The 24,795-nt window shown below is 40.1% G+C and overlaps 1 protein-coding gene across 8 annotated transcripts in view; it reads left to right on the top strand.

The window, feature by feature from the left end:
* Nucleotides 1-24,795, top strand: part of Marchf8 (membrane associated ring-CH-type finger 8) — a 99,925-nt gene that overhangs the window by 47,812 nt on the left and 27,318 nt on the right. For 4 of the 8 annotated variants that reach the window (XM_070020870.1, XM_070020871.1, XM_070020879.1 and 1 more), the window contains exon 2: nucleotides 3,454-3,633. The exons of 2 other annotated variants lie outside the window; for them this stretch is intronic. In XM_070020870.1, coding sequence (XP_069876971.1) covers nucleotides 3,532-3,633 — 102 coding nt within the window. In that variant the 5' untranslated portion in view covers nucleotides 3,454-3,531. Of the gene's footprint in view, nucleotides 1-3,453; nucleotides 3,634-6,897; nucleotides 6,962-16,949; nucleotides 17,093-24,795 lie in introns of those variants that run through there. 2 more of the 8 variants (XM_070020877.1, XM_070020878.1) reach the window with 2 other exon arrangements.

Here is a 24,795-nt window from a genome sequence, read left to right as displayed (position 1 = left end):
TGCATATCAAATGAGTAGCATAAGTGGCTGTAAGGAGTGAGGCCAATCAAAACAAAAAAATTTAAAACCCTTTTGCTTTCTATTCCTCTCACATGAAAATTCCTTCCCAGGCTTGTCATGTACTCACACTAGTGATGTAATAATGGTGATTATATCAGAAGCACTGTAGGCAATATTGGCATGACTGGTAGTGGGGCTCTGGGCATGATGAGTCTTGCTAAGTATTCCAAGAGGCCACATGGAATTTGTTATCTGTGACAGAGGATGAGGACTTCAGTGATTAGTGATGAAAAAACAAAAAAACAAAAAAACTGCCCACTACTGGTTCTTAAGGCAACTCAGCCTCTTCTGTATAATGTGCTAGAATGTTCACATTGAGACCATGTGCGGGTACAATGCTCCATCCATGCTGTGTACATCAAGGCTTGAAATCGAGTAGTTACTTTTAACATATAGACTGTAACATCACTTACCCATTTTTGGTTTTGTTTTTGGTTATCAATGACCATCATTTTGAAACTATTTTCTTTTAGCTCACTTGTATATGTTGGTCTTTTGCAGTTTCTTGTTCTTCCTGTTGCTTGTTACTTTGAGCTGTATGAAGGAATCCATTGTGGGAGTCCTGGTACTCTTCTGCTTGGCTAGTGTACTGTCAGAGTGTGGACCAATCTCACAAACACCTTTGACCAGTGTAGGTTTTTAGTAGAGGTGGAGTAAATGTCAGATGTGGCCTTATGGTTGTCAGGCCCTCTTGCTTACCCTCCCTGCTTACAACCTCACCTGTAATGTGTGGTAAAATATCCAAATTTGAGATTCACTGTTTTGGTTTAAGGATTCTATCCTCCTAAAATTTAACAGTATCATTACTTTAAACCTTACAGAAAGTTTATTTTGTATAGAGGGTTTGGTAGATCTCAGTGGAGGCAATGAAGGGAAAGAATAAGAGAGAACTCATAAGGCAATTACTAGGAAGGATTTAGGAAAAAGCCAGAAAAGAGCCAGGGGTGCCTGGAATCATTGAAGGCAGCTTATACAGACACTTTCTTTTACATACACACAGTCTTTTTTATGGCTTTCAGGAATGTCCATGACTTCTCCCCCTTTCTCAGCTTGTCTGGGAAACCCTTCCCAAAGGAGTTGTCCAACCTAAGGCTTGTCAGATATTAGGCCATGGACTAAATGTAGCTAGAACCTGTTTCTGTAAGTGACATTTTATTGGAGCATAATATCGTAGGTATAATGTGTGTTGCTACAACAAAATGCTGAAACTGGAGAGGGGTTTAATTTGCCACAGTTGTGGAGATCCATGAGCATGGTGTTGGTGTTCCCTTCTAGTGAAGGCTTCTTGCTGTATTGTAACATGGCGGGGGGGGGGGGGGGAGGGATGGAGGGAGGAGATGGCATCATATGATTGGAGCACAAGAAAGGGGCAGGAGAGGAAAAGGGGAGATGTTTCTAATACTGAGAAAGAAAGCAAGAGAGCAAACCAAACACCCTTTATAACAGCATGTTCTTGAAATAAGTCCTGAGGCCTCACTCATACTGTAAGATAAGCACTAATCCTTCTTAAAGACATAATCCATATCTCTTATAGACACCAAGACGTAAGCACCATTACATCAGGGACCAAGCTTTGAGCACATTAGCTTTAGAGGGATGAAGCATATCCAAACCATAGCACATGACCACTTTTAACCAGAGGAAAAAAAAGTTTTAATAAAATGTTCATTTTATTGAATTAGCATGCACTAGTGATAACAAAGGATGCCCTTGTGATCATTCTGCACAGGTACATGGTATACTTTAAACTAAGTCCCCCCAGTGTATTCCTGTTCTCCCCCTCACTCCTCCTACCTTGCCACATACTACTTCTGTTTTTCTATACACAGTCTGGCTGCATTCATGCTAAATGTCTGAGTTCAGTAGCTGGAACAGATTTGGTCCATAGTGCCTAGCTTAAACCTTTACCGGAAATGTTTGCGAACAACTGATCTAGAGAATCTGTACTTTTGGAAGGTTAAGCCTGAATCAAAGACTGTGTGAACACTTGTTTATTTTGTAGCAGTGGTAGCCTGTCCCCTGCCCTCTCCAGACCTTGTGCTGAGAATCTAACCTACCATGCCTAGCACCTACTAAACAAAGCACTCTACTTTGAGGAAGAGCAGGGGTTTGTTTTGTTTTGTTTCAGGATTTTCTTACATAGCTGAGGCTGTCTTTGCCGCATAATCCCTCTCCCAAGGGTAGCCAATTTAAAGAAAATTCATTACTTATAGATTTCTTACATGTGGTTTTGCCAAGCATGGTATAAATAAATAAATAAATAAATAATGTCAAATTTCAAAAACAAAATGTTAAATGTCCACTCACATGCACATTTTATAGCTCAGTTTCTGTGGAGAACCTCTGTCTTGTGTTACTAACACCAGTTAGTTTAGTTGTATGATTTACTGAGTATTTCCTTGCCTTTAATTTAAAAAAAAGTCTGCCTCCCAGCAAGCAAATAGTACCCTAAAACAAAGTGAATTTAAGTGAATGTGCTAATTAATTGAAGTGATAAAGTGAAAATGTTAGATTTGTTTGGAAGTGTTCTGTGTTTAGTGGAAGATGGGGCATTCTGAGAAAGATGAATCTAACATCCACAGCACAGTGCTGATACAGTACTGAGCTCTGTGCGCCCTGAGCATTCTGGGCTTTTCCGCTACAGGTTCTCTTTGGAACCTGTACCTGCATGTATCAAGGGCCTACTGTGTTTATATCAGGATTCACAGAACCAGAAGATAGAATGTCAAATCATGAAAATATAATTAATTTCAAAAATATTATAATAAAGTGGAGACATCCCTGATATTCATATACCTGATTCATAAGCCTCTTTCAGGTTCTTTTATCACATGAGGAAAAAAAATGTTAGAATTTTCCTTCAGCCGTGTGTGTGTGTGTGTGTGTGTGTGTGTGTGTGTGTGTGTGTGTGTGTGTGTGTGTGTGTGTGTGTGTGTGTGTGTGTGTGTGTGTGTGTGTGTGTGTGTGTGTGTGTGTGTGTGTGTGTGTGTGTGTGTGTGTGTGTGTGTGTGTTGGGGTGGGGAGAAAAAGGGGGGTCCCTGGTCCTAAGGCTTGAACTCTGGGCTTAAATGTTGTCTTGCAGCTTTTTTACTCAAGGTTAGCACTGTCTCACTGGAGCCACAGCACCACTTCTGTTTTTTTTTTTTTTTTTCTGGATAATTGGAGATAAGTGTCTCACAGGCTTTCCTGCCTAGACTGGCTTCAAACTGTGATCTTCAGATACTATATCTCTTAGCTGGAGTGGGTGTGAGCCACTGGCCTCCCAGGTCTTTTATAATTTTTAAAGACCAAGCACTTGTCATTGAAACTTAATTTAAATGTGAATATAAATATAAAGTGCTAATTTTACTCTTAGTGTTTTAGCTCAGTTATGTTTCTTTTTACTTCTCTCAGGTTGAAGTCCATGGCCCAAAATGACTCTTTCAGTCGAGACTCCCTTCGGTAAAGAGGGAGACCAGATTGGAGGCTGGGATGAGCATGCCACTGCACCAGATCTCTCCCATTCCTCTCCAGGATACCACTTCTGCTAGAGTCCACAGAAGCAAGACCAAAGAAAAGGATAGAGGGGAACAGGTAATGAGAGAACATCCTTGTGGTTTTATTATTTTCATTACATAACTAGAATAATACTTGAGCTTTGCTGCTGATATATTAGTAAGCACACAAATAGTTGTGGTTGGAAGAATCTAGTTTTTGGTAGGCTTCTGGGTTTTTAGGTTTGAGTATAAACTTACTCTGCTAATAAATGGGTAATAAGTAATTAATTTACTTATCTTCCTTGGTTAACTGTTCCTGGTTATTATTTGTAAATTACTGAGATGAACTTCTTTGGGTTCTCAGATTGTGATATAAAGTATACATTTATTTGAATAGAAGTTTTAAGAATTTTGTACTTGGTGCAAAGGGTAGTTAAAATTAACACCACCTGGCTTGAAAATTAAATATGTACTAGCCTAAATAAGGTTGGTGATTAAGTACTAATCTCAACCAAAGAGCTTAAGGTCTGGAGAAAATGGCATTTATGTAGAGAGGTATGGCAGTGACCTGGAGTTAGTTAGAAAAGGGGACATGTAGAGTCACCCCAGTTGAGGAAATGCTACATGCTGGATGACCAAAGGTTAGAGCCAGGGGATTTTGGAGAGGTTAAAATGGAATAACTTGAATGTAAGGGTTCAGTTGATGTCAAATAGGAAGTTAGAAAAGTTAGTGGGAAGTTACCTTAAGGAATTGGATTTATGTTTTCACAAAATGAATTATCAGAATTTTTCTCTTAAAACTTTCAGTTTGAGGGCCTGGGAAGGTGGCTCAGTGGTAGAGGACCTGCCTTGCATGCATGAGGCCCTGGGTTTGATTCTTCAGCACCACATAAGCAGAAAGAAAAAAGCCGGAAGTGGTGCTGGGGCTCAAGTGGTAGAGCGCTAGCCTTGAGCTGAAGAGCTGAGGGACAGCGGCCAGGCCCAGAGTTCAGGCTCCATTATGGGACCAAAAAAAACCAAAACAAAACCAAACCAAAAACCTTTCAGTTTGAGAATGAATGAATTCAGTGAGTGGTAGGGAAACTGTTGGTTACCGGATTGTTTAATTGCTTACTCCAGGTTTCCAAAACTTTTTCTGTGTGGCTTAACAATAAGGATACATTCTGAGCAATAGCATTGTTAAAGTGATTTGTCATTTTGTGAAAACATTCATAGAATGTACTCACACAAGTAAGATGGCTAAAATGTCACTAGATGGTATGGTTTTGCACACCCCACCCTTGAATGAAACAGCACCTGGTACATGACTGCCATTTATACTTTTCAGGTCAGACAGTCACAGATATTCAGTTCTGCAACTGTAGTGGTAACAACACTTGAGGACAATGTAAATACATGTAAATATAAATGTTGTTTACAAAATCAGATGGAGATTGGATTTGGCATTCAAGTCTGTTAGGAAAATGGGGGAGAATGGAAAAGGAATAGGTCGGACTTGCTCGTCAACAGGTACGACTATTTACTGCCAGCGAGGGGCACAGAACTTCCTGCAGGTTTGGAAGTTGTGCAAGGGACTGGGTTTGGGTCCAGGTTTATATGGGGCATAAAAAGGAAACAAAGGAGTAAAAATCAGGCTGTACTTACTGGGAAGTTAGGGCTGAGTACTTTCAGTTAGGTCTAGAATGGAACATCCTGCCTTGGGTGACAGGGACTGTCAGCCAGGTCTAGATTGGAATAACCTGCCTGCAGACAGGCATGTGGTCAAGACTATTCATGTGTACCTGTTGCCTTTCTTGAGTTGGGAGAATAAGACAGGAGTCAATCCTTCAAAGTCAGTCCTTCATTTCTCTGGCCTAACAACTTGATGGTGGTGACCTTGTGTAGAATGTGGAGTAAAGAGCATTAGAAGACATAGTTCAATTATTAATCAGTTGGCTTTGGTGAGTATAGGTGAGGGGAGGGACAGGAAGGAAGCCGGTGATTTTCTGCTTTTTATCTGCTCGATTACAATGTGTTTTACAAGTCGGGCACTCATGTCCTGTAATCCTTGCTACTTAGGAGGCTAAGATCTGAAGATCACTGTAAAAAGCCAGCCCAGCAGAAAAGTTCATGAGACTCCTATCTCTAATAAACTACCAAAAATCTGGAAGTGGATCTGTGGCTCAAGTGGTAGAGTGTTAGCCTTGAGCAGAAGAAACACAGGGACAGTGCCCAGGTCCTGAGTTCAAGCCCTAGGGGAGAAAGAGAGAGAGAGAGAGAGAGAGAGAGACACACACACACACATATGAAAAGTGTGCTTTAAAACAAGGGAAGTTAGTTCTTGCTATAGCTAATCTCTATCTGAGACTAAAGAATCCTTATTAAATCAAGAATTAATGAACCTCATTTGTCTGTACTAAGGTTTAGATTGAGGGCTTGCCTACCAAGCACTTTACCACTGGAGCCAAGTCCTAAGTCGCATTTGAATTTTAATAACTATAGACGATGGGGCATAAAATTTTCAATTTCATAAATATTTTTTAAAAAATAAATGTTTTGTTCTTGTTGGCCCTGGGGTTTGAACTCCAGGGACTCATGCTTGCTAGCTAGCATGAGGAACTCTTCCTTTTTTTTTTGGCTTGAATGCACTTTTTAATAAAATTTATTTTATTTTGATCTTTTTAGAACTTTTGATGGTACTGGAGTTTGAACTCAGGGACTCATGCTTGCTAGCATGAAGAAGTTTTTAAAACAAAGCTGTCATGCGACAGATTGATAGATAAACTCTTGAAGTTGAGTATAGGCCATTCATTCTCCTTTGCTGGCACAGTGGTACAATTTCTCCTGCACTTGAAAGAGGAAGAGAAGAGAGAGAAAAAGAGAAGCTCTGCAGAGGAACCACTTCTTCCACACTTCTCACAGCGGCAAAAGTGGAATTCATCCCACATCTGTGAATTTGTGTGTGATCCTCTCTATAGCACTCATTGCTTGAGCCTGTGCTCACTGTTGTACAAGGAGTTATGATTTTCACATGATAATACAGTAGATGTGTGGGGACCTCTGGGGAGATAGGAGGGATGTTTTTGTAACCTATAAAGAGTATTTGCTACTCTTATGCACTGGGTAAATAGGTGTTTTTACTCATTTTTTAAATTTTTGAGTGGTTGTACAAATCAGTTTATAATTAGGGTAAATAATTTTTGAAGAGTATTTTTAGTATTTTATAGATACTGATCCATTGCTTCTCAGACAGGTTGGTATTTGGAAGCCTGATTTAATTGTTATATTGGTATCATTTCAGAAGAATCATAGATTTTTTTGGAAACAACATGGGTTTCATTATGATACTAATTGCATTCTTTAATTCTTTTCTTTTCTTTTTTTTTTGTCGGGTGTGGGGCTTGAACTCTGGGCCTGGGCGCTGTCCCTTATCTCTTCAGCTCAAGGTGAGTGCTCTACCACTTGAGCCACAGTGCTACTTTGTATTCTTTAATTCTAACTTTCTTGCACAATAGTAAAGACTTTCCTCAAAACATACGTAAATAGGATTATACCTAAGCAGGCTTACCTAAACAGAATTATTTTTTCATTAAAAACTTTTTTTTTCTGTAGTTAAGATTAAATGTGTGGCTTTTACAATGGTAGACAGGCTCTTTCCACTCAAGCTAAATCCCTAACCTTTTTGCTCTTTTGGCTTTTCAAATAAGATTTCAAATTAACTTTCTCTTGTCTGGTCTCAAACTCATACTCCTCCTACCTCTACCTCCTAAGTAGCTGGGATCACTGGCATGTGCCACTATGCCTAGCCTTGCAATCATATATATGATGTTTTTTTTGTTTTGTTTTGTTTTTGTTTTTGTTTTAGTACTGGGGATTGAACTCAGGGCTTTGCACATGCTAAGCAAATGATCTACCACTGGAGCTACACCTCCAGCTTTCATTTTTTAGATCTTCTTTTTTTGTCTGCTTACATTTTATTGGCCCAGGCACGTTCCACGGCTATCTAAAACAGGCAGGAAAATGCATTTTCATCATATTCCTCACAAATCCTGGTAACTATCACATATACATCAGACAGAAAACATCATGCATTGAAACTGACCAATGCTTGCTGTAGAAGACCACTCTTGCCAGCCTCATTTTTTAGAACTTTAAGACAGTCATTCTTTGTAACCTAAGCTGGCTTCAAATTTGAGGTGCTCCAGTCTTGTCTCTTGAGTGCCAGGGTTACAGGTATGCACCACCACTCTCTGCTTTACTCTATATGTCTTAAAAGTCTAAAAGACATTCATTTGTCCACCAAGTCAGTGTTTGTAAATACATATTTATTTGACAGTCATTGTAAGTTATTTTCCTTTTTTAAAATTTAAATTGTATTGTAAAGGTGATATACAGTGGGGGAAAGAAGATGCTTGCAGAGCCATTGACCTTCTCTGAATTTCTAGAAATAATTGCCTCTCAATACTGCAAGACTGTTCTGCTGAGGTCAGAAAGGTGTTATTGCTATGTCTGATAAAAAATATTTCACTCTCTTTTTTTTTTTTTTGCCAGTCCTGGGGCTTGAACTCAGGACCTGGGCACTATCCCTGAGCATCTTTTGCTCAAGGCTAGCATTCTACTTGAGCCACAGTGCCACTTCTGGCTTTTTCTGTGTATGTGGTACTGAGGAATTGATCCCAGGGCTTCATGCATGCTAGGCAAGCACTCTGCCATTAAGTCATGTTCCCAGCCCACTTGAATATGATTTTAAAAACTTGCACTGCTGTTCCTAAATTAGGAAGAGCTGTTGGTGCTGGAACCTTATCACTTTTGCCATGATCTGGAAAAGCTGAATGTGTACTCTGCCTTCAGCCATTTGTCTCTTTTCCACATGTAAATTTTGAGCATGAGTGCTAGACCTAGTCATGTCTGGAACTCGGACTGTAAGGTTGTCTAGAAAAGAACACATTCTCAGTTTTCTACCCTTTTTATAAGGAGATTCTGAAAGCATGAGTTCTTTGCATATGTTTCTGAAAGGAAATAACAGAAAAAGTAATTCAGTGGTAAGCTTACTTATAAACAGTAAGCTATATAGTAAGTGAAATGGTATTTTTCTCTGAGATATTTAAGCAATATTATTTGATGATAGTTTCTTGCTTCAGACGCTAACAGGGATTTTACTATGAAATATCAGAAAGATTGTCAGCTAAACACATTTACATTTGCTTTCAAAATACATGAATGGGTGCAGCTAATACTGAGCTCATGTTGACCTCGCATATAGAAAGATGGTCTCACTGCTGTTAAGTCACAACAATATTTTGAAGCATATCCATCACATTTTTTCCTTTTCATTATTGTTTCTTTTTCTTTTTCTTTTGGTTGGTCGTGGGGCTTGAACTCTGGGCGTGGTCGCTGTCCCTGAGCTCTTCAGCTCAAGGCTAGCACTCTACCACTTGAGCCACAGAACCACTTCCGGTTTTCTGGTGCTTTATTGGAGATAAGAGTCTCATGGACTTTCCTGCCTGGGTTGGCTTTGTACCGCAATCCTTAGATCTCAGCCTCGTGAGTAGCTAGGTTTACAGACATGAGCCATCAGTGTGCCCAGCTTCATTCTTCGTTTTCTCTATCAGAAAAATGATCCCTGTTTAAATAATAAGAACCTAATATAAGTCTAAATATAGCAAACTTTCCAGAGCTGCCAATTTCCCATTTGTTGCTTGAACCTGCTCAGCGTCTTCAGGGCCTTGTTTGGGTAGCCCTATGAGGGTGTTCTCTGTGGTGCTGAGCCACAACTTTCTGATACATGGTCTTACTATGTAAATCAGGCTAATGATAAGTTTGTGACCTCTCTTGCCTAAGCCTTCTAACTTCAGACATTGTAGGCCTGAGTCATCATGCCTGGACAAGCCACTGCTTTTTCAAAGGAAGTTATTTTGTGTATTTGGCTCATTGAGATTTGAAATCATGTAGAAAAGTCTCTAGCTTTTTTTTTTATTTATTATTTCTACTCTGCTTCCAAGATCAAAATCCCATTATGTAGAATTTTACCCATCTGTCAGGAAGAATATTATGTGAATATTAGGGAAATGGATGGGTTTGAAAAAATTATGTTAAGTCAAGCTTAGAGAGACGAAGAACAGGGGCTGGGAAGGTGGCTCAGTGGTAGAGCGCTTGCCTTGCATGCATGAGGCCCTAGGTTCAATTCCTTAGCACCACATAAGCAAAAAGAAAAAAGCTGGAAGTGGCGCTGTGGCTCAAGTGGTAGAGTAGTAGCCTTGAGCTGAAGAGCTGAGGGACAGCGCCCAGGCCCAGAGTTCAGGCCCCACAACTGGACCAAAAAAGAAAGAGAGACACAAAGAACACGTGTATTTTTTTTCTTGTGTGGAAGTTAAACCTAAATTATAAACATATATGAAAACATATACAGGGTCATATGCATTTATACACAAATTGACAAAAGTATACACAGGGGAAGATTCCAGTGGTGCCACTCATTTGAATATAACTTACATTAAAAAAAAAGCCAGGAAACTGCAACATATTTTTTTGGGGGGGGGGGAGAAATGAAGAGAAGAATGGTGAATAAATGCAGTGATCACATTTGATGCACATATATGAAAATGGAACTGTAACCTGAGGGGACGGGTGGGGATGGGAGAGATGGGGAAAATAATGGAAGGGGTGACATTGGTCAAGATATACTCATAAAGTGACATGTTGAATTAAAACACCTTCTTACAACTGCTTAAAAATTTTTTTAAGTTCCATTGTAAAGCCTCAATATTCTGGTTAATTTTAAATAGAGGTGTGTTTAAACGAAGAGATGAATATGCATCTGAAATATACCTGTTTCATAATTTACATGGCTCCTTGAGTCATTCATCTACCTTCCCTGCAAGGGCCTGAACAGTCCATTTTCTAGTTTTAAAAAAGAATACTAGAGACTGGGTAATTGATAAAGAAAAAAAGCTTATTTAGATCACTGTTTTTGGAGGCTGAACAGCTTCTGTGAGCTGCTCCATGTTTGATCCATGGCAAATGGATACAAGTAAAGATGTAAGAGGGGGTGAGGGAAATACATTTGAAACCCCACTGTCATGGTAACTAAACCACTGATAGTAGTCGTTTTAATCCTTTCATGATATAGATTCTTCCTATCCCAGATCCTCTTAGAGGACCCCACATCTCAATACCTTAGACTGGGGGCCATACCTAAATGGTTTGGTGGGACAAACCATTTTCAAACCATAGCTATATTCTTGTGCATGGAAATCAGGATTATTGTCTCATCTGTGTAGCTTTCCTGGAGTGCTTTTTTCAAGCCTGTTTTGGAGAACGTTTTTCATGTCTGGTAATCACAGCCATCATTAGAACAGCCTGGGAACTTCTGAGTTTGCTCAAGTACAGATGCCATTGTCACATGAGAAGTCAGTGGTGTGGAGCAGGGAGTTACATGATTGGAAATTGTCTTCTGTGAAGTCACCCTGTGGTTTTAGGGTATTGGTGTAGGGAGTCTGATAAAACCTGCTTCAAAGGTCATTGCACTAGTATGGGTGATGATGACCACAGAAGTAGTGCTGGGACCAGGCAGGAGATGGACAGAAGGCAGGCTGGTCAGCGCTGGTGGCTGATGAAGTAGGTGAGCTCTGGCTTAGGAGGTCACATACTTACTACCACAAAGGTAGTGCTGGAGCAGCAGGACAGCAGGAAAGATGGTGAGTGTGATGATGAATATGCGAGTCTGAGGTCCCTTGGGGTAGACCAGGTGGAGATATACCCAGCATTCAGTTTTCTGAATCCTTAGAAGTCTATCTAAACAAGGGGATCAATAGAAATTTTGCTATAATCTCACCACTAGGCTGAAGCAGGCATGTTGCAAATTAGAGGCCATCCTGGGCTACATAATATGATCCTGCCTAAAAACAAACAAGAAAGGAGAGGGAGGGATATTTCACAGTAAAGCAAGCCCTAGATAGGTAGATGAAAATTTAAATCTGAGAAGAAAAAGGACGTATGACAGTGTGCCTGGAGTGCCTCCCCAGCTGTCCTGAGATACACCCTTGTTATGACGGTGGATAGTGACCAGTCTTCTTGGAGCTTGCTGCATTTTAGAACATTTTATCTTTTTCTTCCATACCAGTTTTGCATAGGGAATAGTATAAGTGATGAGAGATCAACTCTGTCGCGATGCCCCAACCAGGAGGAATCAGAATTCATTTTGAAATGCCTGGTCTGTAATGTGAATCCATCACCTGACATGTATCAGCTCCTAGAGAGGCTGTTCTTGGGGAAATACCTTTACTAGTACTTGTGTAGGTTTTAAGGTCTTCCAGAATAACTCTGTTGGTGGGAATTTTAAACCCAGAACAGAGAGAAACTTATGAGGATATAAGTCAAGGAATAGATGGTAATCATTGGCAGTCAATAGAGAAAACAAAGTGTGTGTAAGTAACATGGTCATTTTATTTATTTATTTATTTTTTTTGGTGGTTGTGGGGCCTGAACTCTGGGCCTGGGCGCTGTCCCTCAGCTCTTCAGCTGTAGACTAGTGCTCTACCACTTGAGCCACAGCGCCACTTCCAGCTTTTTCTGCTTATGTGGTGCTGAGGAATTGAACCCAGGGCCTCATGCATGCAAGGCAAGCACTCTACCACTGAGCCACCATTCCAGCCCCAACATGGTCATTTTAAATTGAAGGATTGATGTGATATTGGCCAGTAATTCTAATACTGTTGATGTTCAACAAGAGAACAGAGAATACAATAATGAAGGTTGAGGGGGAAATAAGGACTTTGTAAAAGTTTAGCTTCTTATAGGTAACATGTGAATGTTCAGTTCACACTTTATAAGCCCTTCTTACAGCAGAAGTTCTCTTCTTATGTTATATTTATATGAACATCCTCCTTAGTGGGAGGCCCTGAAGCTTGAGGTAGAATTGTGTATGTGTGTAGTCCATAGAAAAATGTTAATAACTAGGGTAAGTGCTGATCACATCATGTGATTAACTGTTCACAAATACTCTGGTGCAATTTGTTGTTTGTGTGGTATCACATGTTCATGCCATGCTACTTCCTCTGTTGGCCACCTTGTTCTAAACTGTGCAGTTTCCTTTTAATTTGCTTTGTAATCCAGTGCTCCTAACATTATCTCAGGCCAAACTTGTGGGTCATTAAGAATGCTAAATAACTCTGTTAACGGGGAGTGCTGAGGAGAAACAGCCTGGGCTGCGGTATTACAGGATTCAGGCTCCAGATAGGGTTAAACAAGATCATCTTTAGGGCTCTGGTTGTTGTTGTTTGTGGGATTATTATTATTATTTTTTATTCTTTTGAGACAGGTTAGCCTATGCTGCCTTTGAACTACAAATCCCTCCTGAGTCCTGGAATGGCAGATGAACACCATGTGATCTACATCTCTTATTAGTTTTGAGGATTATTGCTTTTTCTAAGGACCCTTAACCAGACTTGATTCTTTAATGTTTGCAGTTCTGTGTTAATTTTTAAAGTACTGGGCACCAGTGCTCACGCCTATGATCCTAGCTACTCAGGAGGCTGAGATTGGAGGATTGCTGTTTGAAGCCAGCCCAGGCAAAAAAGTCTGTGAAATGTACCTTCACTAAACTACAAAAAAAAAAAAAAAGCCAGAAGTGAAGTGGAGCTGTGGCTAAGTGGTAGAGCACTATCCTTGAGTAAAAGAAGCTCAGAGACAGCACCCAGGCCCTGAGTTCAAGCCCCAGGACTGGCACATTGTGTGCGCACACACATACACCATGTTTGATTTTATAAATAATCTGAATACTTTTTAAAATGCCTTCAGCTGCAAGTACAGACTGAGAAATCACGTAAATGGATACACATATGTAAAAGGGCGGGCTTCAGGTGTGCCTGATCCAGTGCACCACTGTTGTACTCCAAGCCAAAGATTCTCTCAATACCATCCATGAATAGATCGTGCTCTGTGTGTTAGTGAACAACTGTTATTGTTCTTTCTCAGGGTGAGGAAGGTATTTCCCACGTGACCCAGGCAGATGTCACCTCAGGATCCCGGTGAAGTGAGGTCTTGCTGGCTGGTCCACTCAGTGAGGAATACTGAGAGCAGCATTTCTTTTTTCTTTTTCTTTTTTATTTTTTGGGTCCAGTCGTGGGGCCTGAACTCTGGGTCTGGGCACTGTCCCTCAGCTCTTCAGCTCAAGGCTAGCACTCTACCACTTGAGCCACAGCACCACTTCCAGTTTTTGTTTTTTCTGCTTATATGGTGCTGAGGAATCGAACCCAGGGCCTCAGGCATGCAAGGCAAGCGCTCTACCACTGAGCCACCTTCCCAGCCCCTGAGAGCAGCATTTCTGAGACACAGGGCAGGCACCAGTAGAGGGGCAATGTGGAAGAGAATCGTGGCTTTGCTGAGGAGGAGGAATAAAGGAAGGACCACTAGCCCCTGTGCTACAGTGCTTTAGTTTGGGCATTTTTGTTCCACAAGTCTTTAGAATTGGAACTATTTCTGTCGAGGCCACATTAGGATTTTTTTTTCTTAAGTAATATAGTTTGAGTTTAAAGCAAAGTAAAGCCAATTTTCAGGAAATCTATCCATTTAGACTTGACATATGAAGGACAAATAAGTTCAGCAAAGAAAACAGAATGATCTGAGAGAAATCAGAGCTTCCATTTGTCATTTATACTGTGCAGGAAAAGGAGAGTGAACACAGTACTGGATACCCTGGTAGCCTGGATGGCCCTGGGAACCCTCCCTGCTCTGGGACAAGGAAAGCATGCTAGAGAGGATAGTTTTAGTGTATCGGTATGTGTGAAGGAAGTGAGCGGGAATAGAGCTGGTCTTCTTACCTTCCTCAGCTAACAGGGAGTGAGGAGGGACAAGAGGGAAACAGTGAAGAAACAGGTCTGTTTGGGGACACAGTGTGAGCCTTGTGTGAGGATCTCCCCTTCATCACTTAAGTGGTAGGTGAGGGAATGGCAAAGGGGAAAGAGAAAAACCTGGCTGACCCAGGGGCCTGGAATCCTATAAGGCATTGAGAAACAGTAAGGGTAGGAAAAGGTGATAACCTTTCCTTACCAGTTTAATAGTAATGGTCAGCTGGGTGCTAGTGGCTCACACCTGTAATTCTAGCTAACTGAGGAGGCTGAGACCAGAGGATGGAAGTTCAAAGCCAGAGTGGGCAGGAAAGTCCATGAGACTCATCTCCAATTAACAACCAAAAAGGCCAGGCTCTGCATTTAAGTCCCAGGACTCAACCCAGCCCTGTTCCCCCCTTCTACCCCCTCCCCCCGCAAAAAAAGAAAAGGAATCATGGCCTACAGTCTTACAAGAAACTTGCTAATTTTTATTTTTAGTGATCCTGGGGTTAGAACTCTGCATCTTGCACTTGCTAGGCAGGTGCTCTACCATTTGAGCCATCCCCAGTCCTAAGATTTTCTTTAATACAAGTTTTGGGTGACAGTGGATCCTTCAGAGTGAAGACCCACAGAAAAAGGTCTGTTTTTTATGCTTAAGCTCCAGGAAGATGGCCAGCTATATGGAAATGAGCTTGAACAGAAAAGTGGGATCTAATGTAATTGACTGATTGAAGTGAGGACTGAAGCTGGTCTATGCAGATTCTTCCTGATTTCAGTGGGTAGCATTCCTTTCCTAAGAGTATGAGAATCTTAGGATTTCAGACAAGGCTGGTAAGAGAATTTTTTTATTTTATTTTTTAATGGCCAGCTCTTACTCAAAAAGGCAGGGAAGGATTGAAGCCATATTTGTCTGTTTTACAGCTGGCTCTGCGGAGTGGGGTTCTAGTTTCTGTGTTCTGTCTTAGGAAAAAAAGAGAGCAGCAGAGAGAAGGGCCAGGTAGGGTCAGAGACTTTCTTCTGTGGCTTTCCAGGGTCCTTCAAGTTAAAGAACTCAAACATGTCAAAGCCTCCTTTTTCCCTTTACCACATTCCATGCCTTCTCCTCCCGCATAGAGAATGCAGCACCTATAAAAAGCTCATTTTTGGGGCAAATGGAGAGATTCCTCAAAGAGAACATGGGGTAAGGGTGGCCTTTTCACTAGTGGCAGGCTGGCAGAGAAAGGCCCAGTGTGCAAATGGGATGAATGTAGTCTCTTCTAAGAAATTATTTTCACAAAAATAATTCCTGAGTACTGTAAAATAGTTTAATAAGATCCTGAGTTTTATAAAATAGAAGTGCAGAGGTGATCAAAATAACAATGAACTGAAAAAGAGATACAGGTCCAAGGAAACACATAGAAACTAGTTTGTAAATCAGCTAGTAAATTACAAGCAGCTAAAACATTCTCATAGCCAGAAAATTAAGTTACAGAGGGAACAAAAGCTTGAGCTATATCTAATGAGTATGAAAAAGAACTGTTTCTTAAACAAAGTAGCAGTTAGATAAACATGAGGATGTAGGAAACAGGTGGTGATTGGACTTTTAGAGGCAGAGCTGAGATAGGCCTTTGCATGTTGGGTTTATTTTGTAAATTTGTGTGTGTGTGTGTATGCATGCACACGTGTGCGTGCGCCAGTACCAATTCTGGCTGTCCCTAAGTCCCCCCCCCCCACCTACCTTTCCATTTATTTATTATTTATTTATGCTCAGGTTAGTGCTCTATCACAACTCCACGTCTGGCTTTTGGTGGTTAATTGTAGATAAGAGTCTTATGGGCTTTCCTGCTCTGGCTGGCTTTGAACTGTGACCTTTGGATTTCAGCATCCTGAGTAGCTAAGATTACAGGCATAAACCACTTGCGGTGTCTGGCCAGGAATTGTGTTTTTAGTTGCAGAGAAGTGACTGCTTCAAATGTCTGTCATTTGGAAATGTGTAGGCATTGACAAATTGGGAGAAATGGAGAAGGGAGAATGTTCATCCGCTTTCTAGAAGACTACCATTGATATAAGAAGTTTATTTATAGCTTAAGACCAGGAAAAAACCCCTTTGAAGCAGTTTGTTTCCTGGCATTGATACCCTTCCCCCAGCCTGGGGTGATTTTCCTTGGTTTTCAGGAGCAGACTTCTTTTTTCCCTAGATGTAAATACTGGCCTAGTGCTCACAGGCAAGCCTGCTACTTTTCCTACAGCTAGCCTTATGTGGGACAGGTTTATGGAGACATCTGTGGTTAATAATTTACCTCTTCTATTTTTTAAAAAAAGTGTCTCAAGTAATTCTGGGTGATAGGTTAACATACCAGAAAAGCAAACAGACCAGAAGCTTTTGCTTCATTGACTGAACTTCCATTCCTTGCACACTCACTAGCACACTTAGAATCTTTCTGTTGTATATTGTTGTAGGGGACCAGAGAGCAAAAGCAGCACTGGTTGATGGAATGGACTTGTCATGAATTATTCATGCACTATCTCAGACCTTGGAAATCAGCTGGAGGAAGTAGTTAGTCTAGTTTGATCACTGGCGTGCAGTGCTGGAGGCTTGGGCCAGTGCTCTGGTGGGGGGCATGGCATGTGCTTTCTCTGACTACTGTTGGCCAGCAGCTGCTGTGCTGGCAGAGCCTGACCCCCAAGGTGAAGCTCAGGCACCATGCTGCAGAGGGGAGCTGCCCTGAAAGCACCCTGGTGCTTCCCGGATGGAAAATGAAGCTTCAGGTAGGAGAAGTGCTGAGTCAGCAGCACCCAGGTGTCTCCTGTGATTTGGGGATGCTGGTAGGCCTTCTGGAATGCATGAACAGATTTCCGAGTTGCTCAAGGGTGTCTCCCTACAGGGCATCCAGCCAGAGGAGCTTGCGGGCTACTTTGTCAAGGATGTATATTGTGTCTAACAAAACTATTACTTGAAATTGTGAAAAGTAATTTTAAGCCAATAGATGTTTAAATGTAATGTTGCAGCATTTTTAAATGGTACCATCCTACTTTTGATATAAAAATAAGTCTTTCAGTGATTAGTATTAGCCACTTAATTTTAAATCATGGAGTTAAGGCTTTGGCACATCCTGAAAAATATTTACTTAGTTTACAATTTGAATGGGCACAGCTACAGTCTCTGTTACTGTTTTCTAGAGGAAGTATTGTTTGTGGGAGCTTTCTCAGTGCTTTCAGCTGGAGCATTCCTTCTAGGGAGCTAGGTTAGCTTCTGTAGGCTAGAAATGCATAGAAGACAGAACAAAGGGTCTTTGTTCTGTTTGTTATTATTTACCATGCATGAGGCATGTGCCAGACCTTGATTCACTTGGCAGGGCTATTGTACTTTTGCCGTTTGCTTTGTCTGATTTTGTAGGCATGCTGTGTCTATTAACTTTGAGGGGGAGGATTATTCAATACTCTTGAGTTTGCAGGTGGGGGTGGGGGCAAAATCAGTGAACCATAGCGCTAAATAATCTGTGCCAAATTGTATGTACTATTTTCTCTTAGTCTGTGGTACAGGGGATGGAACCAAAGGCCTTGTGCTTACAGATATTCTAACCTGTGAGTCATGCGCCCCAGCCCTTTTGTTTCTAGAATTTTTCTTAATAGAGTCTTGCTGTTATCCCAATAGACCTCAAACCATGATGCTTTTGCTTCTGCCTCCTGAGTGCTGGAATTATGGTATACACCACCTTGCTGGCCCTGGACATACTATTTTCATCAGTAAATATAATTTACTGTTTTAACTCTTAAATATTCTCTGAACATACAAGATTCTGATATTTAATCCAATCAAGAGATTAGAGTCTATATACTGTTTAAAAATTTGTTTTGTGTGTGTGTGACAGTTTGCTTATGTCCCAGACTGTTCTCAAACTCACTGTGTAATTTAGGCTGGCCTTGAACTCATGAACCTCCTGCCTCAGCTTCTGAAGTGCCGAAGTGTTGGCATTCTAGATGTGAGCTATTGTACTCAGCTCTACTACACTGATTTAAGTGCTGAGAGTAGCAATCGTTTTTTTCTTTCTGTTGTTTTTAAAAATATTTTTATTATTATCATAAAAGTAATATACAGAAGAATTACTGTTATATAAATATAAATAAATAAATTTAGATAAATAAATATAATGAATACTTTTTTTGGAAAATGTCACCTCTTCTCTCTCTCTCCCAGTGTCTCCCTTCCCTTCTCAGTTCCTCCCTCCCCTCCCCACTCACAGGTTGTATACTCATTTTCAGCATAATGCCTAGTAAGTACCATTGCTGCAGTTGTTCCTCACTATTCTTCAGGCCCTAGAACAGTACCATGGCTCATAGTAGTTAGTAAAGAATACATTCTGTGTTGAAGATCTTTAACAGCTGTGGATAAAGGCTGCTTGTTCACATAACACTGTAGGAAGAAATATTACAGTTTCTATAATAACATTGTTAGCAAATGAATTGTAATTGGTATTGATGTGGATTATTTCACTCTCAAGTTTTTGTGTATATTTGATGCATTATTTTTAAACAGCACATTAATCTGTTTATTTTACTATTTATGTAATACTTAAACAACAGTGATCATAAAGACTTCTTGTTTTCAGTAAAACCTTATTTTAGTATTCAAAAAATAAAAATACTTACTGGAAAATATATTTGAAAAAGATTGTGTATTCTTTAATATATATTAGGAAGGCCTGTCAGGTGCATATGTATATTCATTTATTTATATTTGTGGGCATGTTAAACTGCAGTAGGTATGGTGCTTAGTGACACTAAGTAAGGTACCATGTTCCCCATTAGATAGACACATCACAGAATCCCAAAGGAAAGAAAGGTGTATCTGTTCATCCCTTCCCCCTTTATAAGCCCACTTATAAGAGAAAGCTGAACTCCAGACTAGCTGGAAAGCCCAGAACAATGTTAGGATCTTGTGTTGGTCATCTCAGATATTGTCTAGTATTTGTTACTTGCTTATAGTCAAAGATAAAACAAGAACTGAAGCAGACAACTATATTACAAATTTAGATTGTGTTGCTTTAGATTGTGTTGTGATGATTACTTATGCATTTTGCCTTATCTTAAATTCTGTAGCCCATTAATTGAAATTTAGTTTTGTAAGTTGAAGATTTTCCCCTTTTTGTAATGTAATTGTTTCTCCAGACATTAAATTTACATTTAAAAGTCATGGTCACTGAATGTGTCCTAAGTTTTATTTGAAGTTTGAACTTCATATGAACTGATATTATTGTACTATTTTTATTTCTTAAGACTACTTGGATATTACTTTTTGTGCTGTAAATTACATTAATTTCTCCTTGCTAATGTCTATGAGAATTGCCATAACAAACACCATAGGCTGAATGGACTTTAACAACAGAAATTTATTATCTCAAAATTCTGGGTAGTGGAAAGTTGAAGATAAAGTCCCAACGGATGGTTGTTTGGTAAAGGACTCTCTTCCTGGCTCACCCATGGCTATTTCCCTTGTTCCTGAATGACCTTTGGTCTGTGTGTATTCTTGTTGCCATTTCCCTTCTTTTTTTTTTTTTTTTTTTTGTTGGTCGTGGGGCTTGAACTCTGCCAGGCGCTGTTCTTGCACTCTTCAGCTCAAGGCGAGAGCTCTACCACTTGAGCCACAGCACCACTTCCGGTTTTCTATGGTTTATTGGAGATAAGAATCTTACAGACTTTCCTGCCTGGGCTGGCTTTGAACCGAGATCCTCAGATCTCAGCCTCCTGAGTAGCTAGGATGATAGGCGTGAGCCACCGATGCCTGGCTTGTTTTTCTTCTTTTGAGGACTCTAGTCCTAATGAACATATGGCTCATTTAACTGTAATGTAAGTAACATAATTTACTTCCTAAAAATCTATCTCTAGCTAGAGGCACAGTCATGAAGTTTAGGGCTTCAACATATAAATGTGTACTAAATGAAAACAATGACATTTTCTTAATGCAGTTTCTCATTTCTAATGAGATTTGTTAAACTTTCACTATAATAAAATTCCAAAATTTGAAATTAAAGCTTTAAGCCTCATGAAGCATTTGTAAGCAGAATAATTTTAGTGTCTACCTTCCCCATGTTAGAATTTGTTTTAAAATTTGAAAGTCTGGTCCAGGGATAGGTTTGTAATCCTAGCTACTCAGAAGGCTGAGATCTGAGGATTGTGGTTCAAAGCCAGTCCGGGAAAGAAAGTCCATGAAACTGTTATCTCCAACCAACCACCAAAAAATTCCAGAAGTGGAGCTGTGACTCAAGTGATAGAGCACTAACCTTGAGCAAATAAGCTTTGGGAAAGTACCCAGGCCCGGAGTTCAAGTTCCAGGACTCACACAAAACAAAAACAAAAACACAAAAATTTGAAGGATTATAGTACTCTTTCCCATTACATCTTCTCTCCACCCATTGCTTAAGTTGGTATTTTAAGTAAGCAATTGTTTGGCCTCCAAGAATCAGTGGTAACAGACAAGATTGGTTCACTTAGAGCTGAGCCAGGGAAGTGTAGGTTTGACTTCTGACAACCGTGTTTGAACATCAGTCCCACTGTGTACTCCGGAACCTCTGGTAATTGCTGAGTTGAGGGAACTCAGGAAAGTCATGAATTTCTCTGAGTTTGGGTATTTTCATTCTAAATGAATCTAAGTAAAATAGAATGGTTGCTGTGAAAAACAGGTTGGTGGTTTCTCAACAGCTAATTAGAACAACCTACCCTGTGACCTATATATAGTGTCTATGATTTTTACCCCAGAGAACTGAAAACAGATGTTGAATCAAAAACATGCATGTGAGTGCTCACCAGCAGTGCCGTTCATAGCCAGAACCCCAACACCCACTAGTAGACGAAGGATAAGCAAAATGTGCCAAATCCATATATTAAAATATTCAGCCATAAAATGAGTAAATCACTAAAACATTGATTGAACTTTGAAAACATTATGCTAAGTGAATGCATCTAGTTACTGAAGACCATATATCACATGGCTCTATTTATATAAAATGTCCCAAACAGGCAGATCCATAAAGCACAGTAGTGACTACCAGGGGTTTGAAGAGAGAGGGCTTCGGGCTGGCAAGGTGGCTCAATGGTAGAGTGCTTGCCTTGCATGCATGAGGCCCTGGGTTCGATTCCTCAGCACCACAGAAGCAGAAAAAAAAAAGGCCGGAAGTGGCGCTATGGCTCAAGTGGTAGAGTACTTGCCTTGAGCTGAAGAGCTGAGGGACAGTACTCAGGTCCAGAGTTCAGGCCCCATGACCGGATCCAAAAAAAAGAGAGGGGGCTTCCTCTGATGGGCTTTGGGATTCTTTTTAGGATTATGGAAACATTCTGAAACTAGATAATGGTGAGGGTTGCATAGCACTGTATATGGTGATTGTATACTTTAAAATAGTTGAAATGTAATTTTATGTTTTATTTGCCATGAGAAAGAAGAAAGATGAGTTCATAGAAAAAGATGTAAAAATTTTCAGCAACAGATAAAATCATGATTTTCACAAGCATATCTTAGGAATTTTTACTCATATGAGAATATCACACATGTTCTGCCAGTTCAAATGAAAAAGTCAAATCAATACCCAGTGGAGTAAGAGACTATATTGAGATTATATTACAAATGAAGGCAAAACTGGTGTGTTCCATATAGTGTGAAGTCAACTACAGTGATTCTCAGATAGGACATCATTTATCTGTCAGGTGCCTACAGTTGAGAAGTTGCAAATAGGTTCCCATTGAAACAGTTTCCCACTATAGTCTTCTCTCTTCTAATAAAAAAAAAACTCATAGAAGAGTTATTATTGATCACAGCTTATCTATCTGGCCTCGAGTTTTCTGGAGGAATCTCAAGATGGATCTTTCCTCTCTCTCTCTCTCTCTCTCTCTCTCTCTCTCTCTCTCTCTCTCTCTCTCTCTCTCTCTCTCTCTCTCTCTCTCTCTCTTTCTTTCTTTCTTTTCTGTTGTGGGGCCTGAACTCTGGGCCTGGGCGCTGTCCCCCAGCTCTTCAGCTGTACACACACCAACGCTCTACCACCTGAGCCTCAGCCCCACTTCTGGCTTTTTTCTGCTTATGTGGTGCTGAGGAATTGAACCCAGGGCCTCATGCATGCAAGGCAAGCACTCTACCACTGAGCCACCTTCCCATCCCCAAGATGGATTTTTCTAAGCTTCTTATTTGTAGTTGCTAAGGCTAGGAAGTCAAGCCAGTAACTTGTTACCAGATTTCACATGTAGCATCTATAAAAAAAATTCTTATTTCCTAAGATCTAACAAATTTGGTTAAGGCTCTTGGGCCTCGTCTAAAGTGGTTTCCTTAACTGTAAGACTCAGAACCCTGTCAGCCAGTTTTTCAAAAGAAGGTTTTTCAAGCATGGCTCTGTGAAGTCAGCCTTACTAGTTTCTTAAGTGTCTAGCCATATCTGATCCAATGGGCATTTGTTTCCCATCTGAGTGTCATTGTAAAAGCAGCATTTACAATTACATTATTTTAAGGGTATATTGAACCAAACAGACATACTGCAAGACTTAACTACAAGTTATGTAGTTAAACAGAATAATAATTCAGTTGATTTGCTCAAGTAAGCAAAAGGCTTGAATAGAGATTTCTTTCTAAAGAAGATGTGTAAATGACCAAGAAACATATGAAACATAATATTACTAATCCCTGGTGAAATGCAAATCCAAACCACAATGTGATAACACTTTTTCTACTGCTAGGATGTCTATAATGTATTCCAAAAGTGTTGGTAAGAATATAAAAAAAGCTGAGAAGGTGGCTCAGTGGTAGAGCACTTGCCTTGCATGCATAAGGCCCTGGGTTCGGTTCCTCAGCACTACATAAGCAAAAAGAAAAAAGCCAGAAGTGGTGCTGTGGCTCAAGTGGTAGAGCGCTAGCCTTGAGCTGAAGAGCTGAGGGACAGCACCCAGGCCCAGAGTTCAGGCCCCACAACCCGACCAAAAAAAAAAAAAAAAAGAATATAAAAAAAGTAGAATTATGTATACAGTTACAGGAATCAAAAATGGTATAGCCACTACAGAAAACAGTTTTGCAGGTACCAAAGTAACTAAAGATGGAATTATTAGCATATGATTCAGTAATTCCACATCTGGATAAATTTGGAAGCTGGGTCTCAAGGAGTATTTATATACCTGTGTTCCTAACAACATTATTTACAGTAGCCAAAGAATAGAAGCTATGCAAGGAGAATCCATCAAAGGATGAATAGATGGATAAAATGTGGTCCATCCCTATAGTGTAATACTAATCTTCAAAAGGAAAGAATTCTGTCATATGGATGATTCATGAGGTTGCTATGCTAAATGAAATAATCCAGTCATGAAAAGACAAATACCATATTATTTCACTTATATGAAATATTTAGTCAAATATCATTTTTATTAATCAAATATATTTTATAGATTTTCTTCTAAATTCTTTTTTTGGGGGGGGTTGGTCATGGGGCTTGAACTCTGGGCTTAGGGTCTGTCCCTCATGTCTTCAGCTCAAGGCTAGCGCACTGCCACTTGAGCCACAGCACCACTTCCAGTTTTCTGGTGGTTTATTGGAGATAAGAGTGTCATGGACTTTCCTGCCTGGGTTGGCCTTGAACTGCAATCCTCAGATCTCACCCTCCTGAGTAGCTAGGATTATAGGCGTGAGCCACCAGTGCCTGGCTTCTTCTGAATTCTTTGACTCACTGTTATTGCAGATTTTATTTCTACAAGTGTTACTTTTCCAATTTGTTTCTGGTTTGTGTGCGCATGCGTGAACATGCGCGTGTAGCTGTGTAGATGGTGGAGCTTGAACTTAGGGTCTGCGCCTGGTCCCTGAGCTTCCCCCCCACCCCTCAATGCTAGAGCTCTACCACTTGAGCCACAGCTCCAATGCCAGGTGTTTGGTGGTTAATTGGAGATAAGAGTCTCATGGACTTTCCTGCTCAGGGTGGCTTCAAACTGTTATCCTCAAATCTTAGCCTCCTCACTTGATTAGCTAGGATTACAGGCAGGAGCCACCAGTGCCTGTCTTTTTCTGTTAATACAACAGTAACACATAACTCTAAAATTTGACTCTAATATTTTAAAAAAAGCATACCTTGAATTATTTCAGTTCTTTTAAGCTTATCAAGGTTTGTTTCACAATCTACTTTGAAATCTGTCTACATAGTGTTCTCTGAGTATCTGAAAAGTATTCTGTAGATGCCTTTTCTCTTATTGATCTACATAGTTAGTCTGACCATTGACTAGTACTGTAGGTGGTATTCTGAAGTCTGGTTATTATCTGTCTTCATGTAATTCTGTCATTTTTTGCTTCATGTACTTTTTGGCCTATCAGATTAAGTATATATATGTTTATAATTGTTAAATATTCATGATGAATGTACCATTGGATAATAAATCCTTCTAACTATATAAAATTTCCTGTCCTTTTTTTTTTGTCTCAGTGTACTAATAAAGCTTCTCTTTTTTTGCTGGTA

This window comes from Dipodomys merriami, unplaced genomic scaffold (assembly GCF_024711535.1).
Source record: "Dipodomys merriami isolate MVZ:Mamm:240054 unplaced genomic scaffold, mDipMer1.0.p SCAF_14, whole genome shotgun sequence".
NCBI classification, from domain to species: domain Eukaryota; kingdom Metazoa; phylum Chordata; class Mammalia; order Rodentia; family Heteromyidae; genus Dipodomys; species Dipodomys merriami.
The sequence above is the reverse complement of the archived record's forward strand: the minus strand, read 5'-3'. Positions and strand labels throughout refer to the sequence as shown.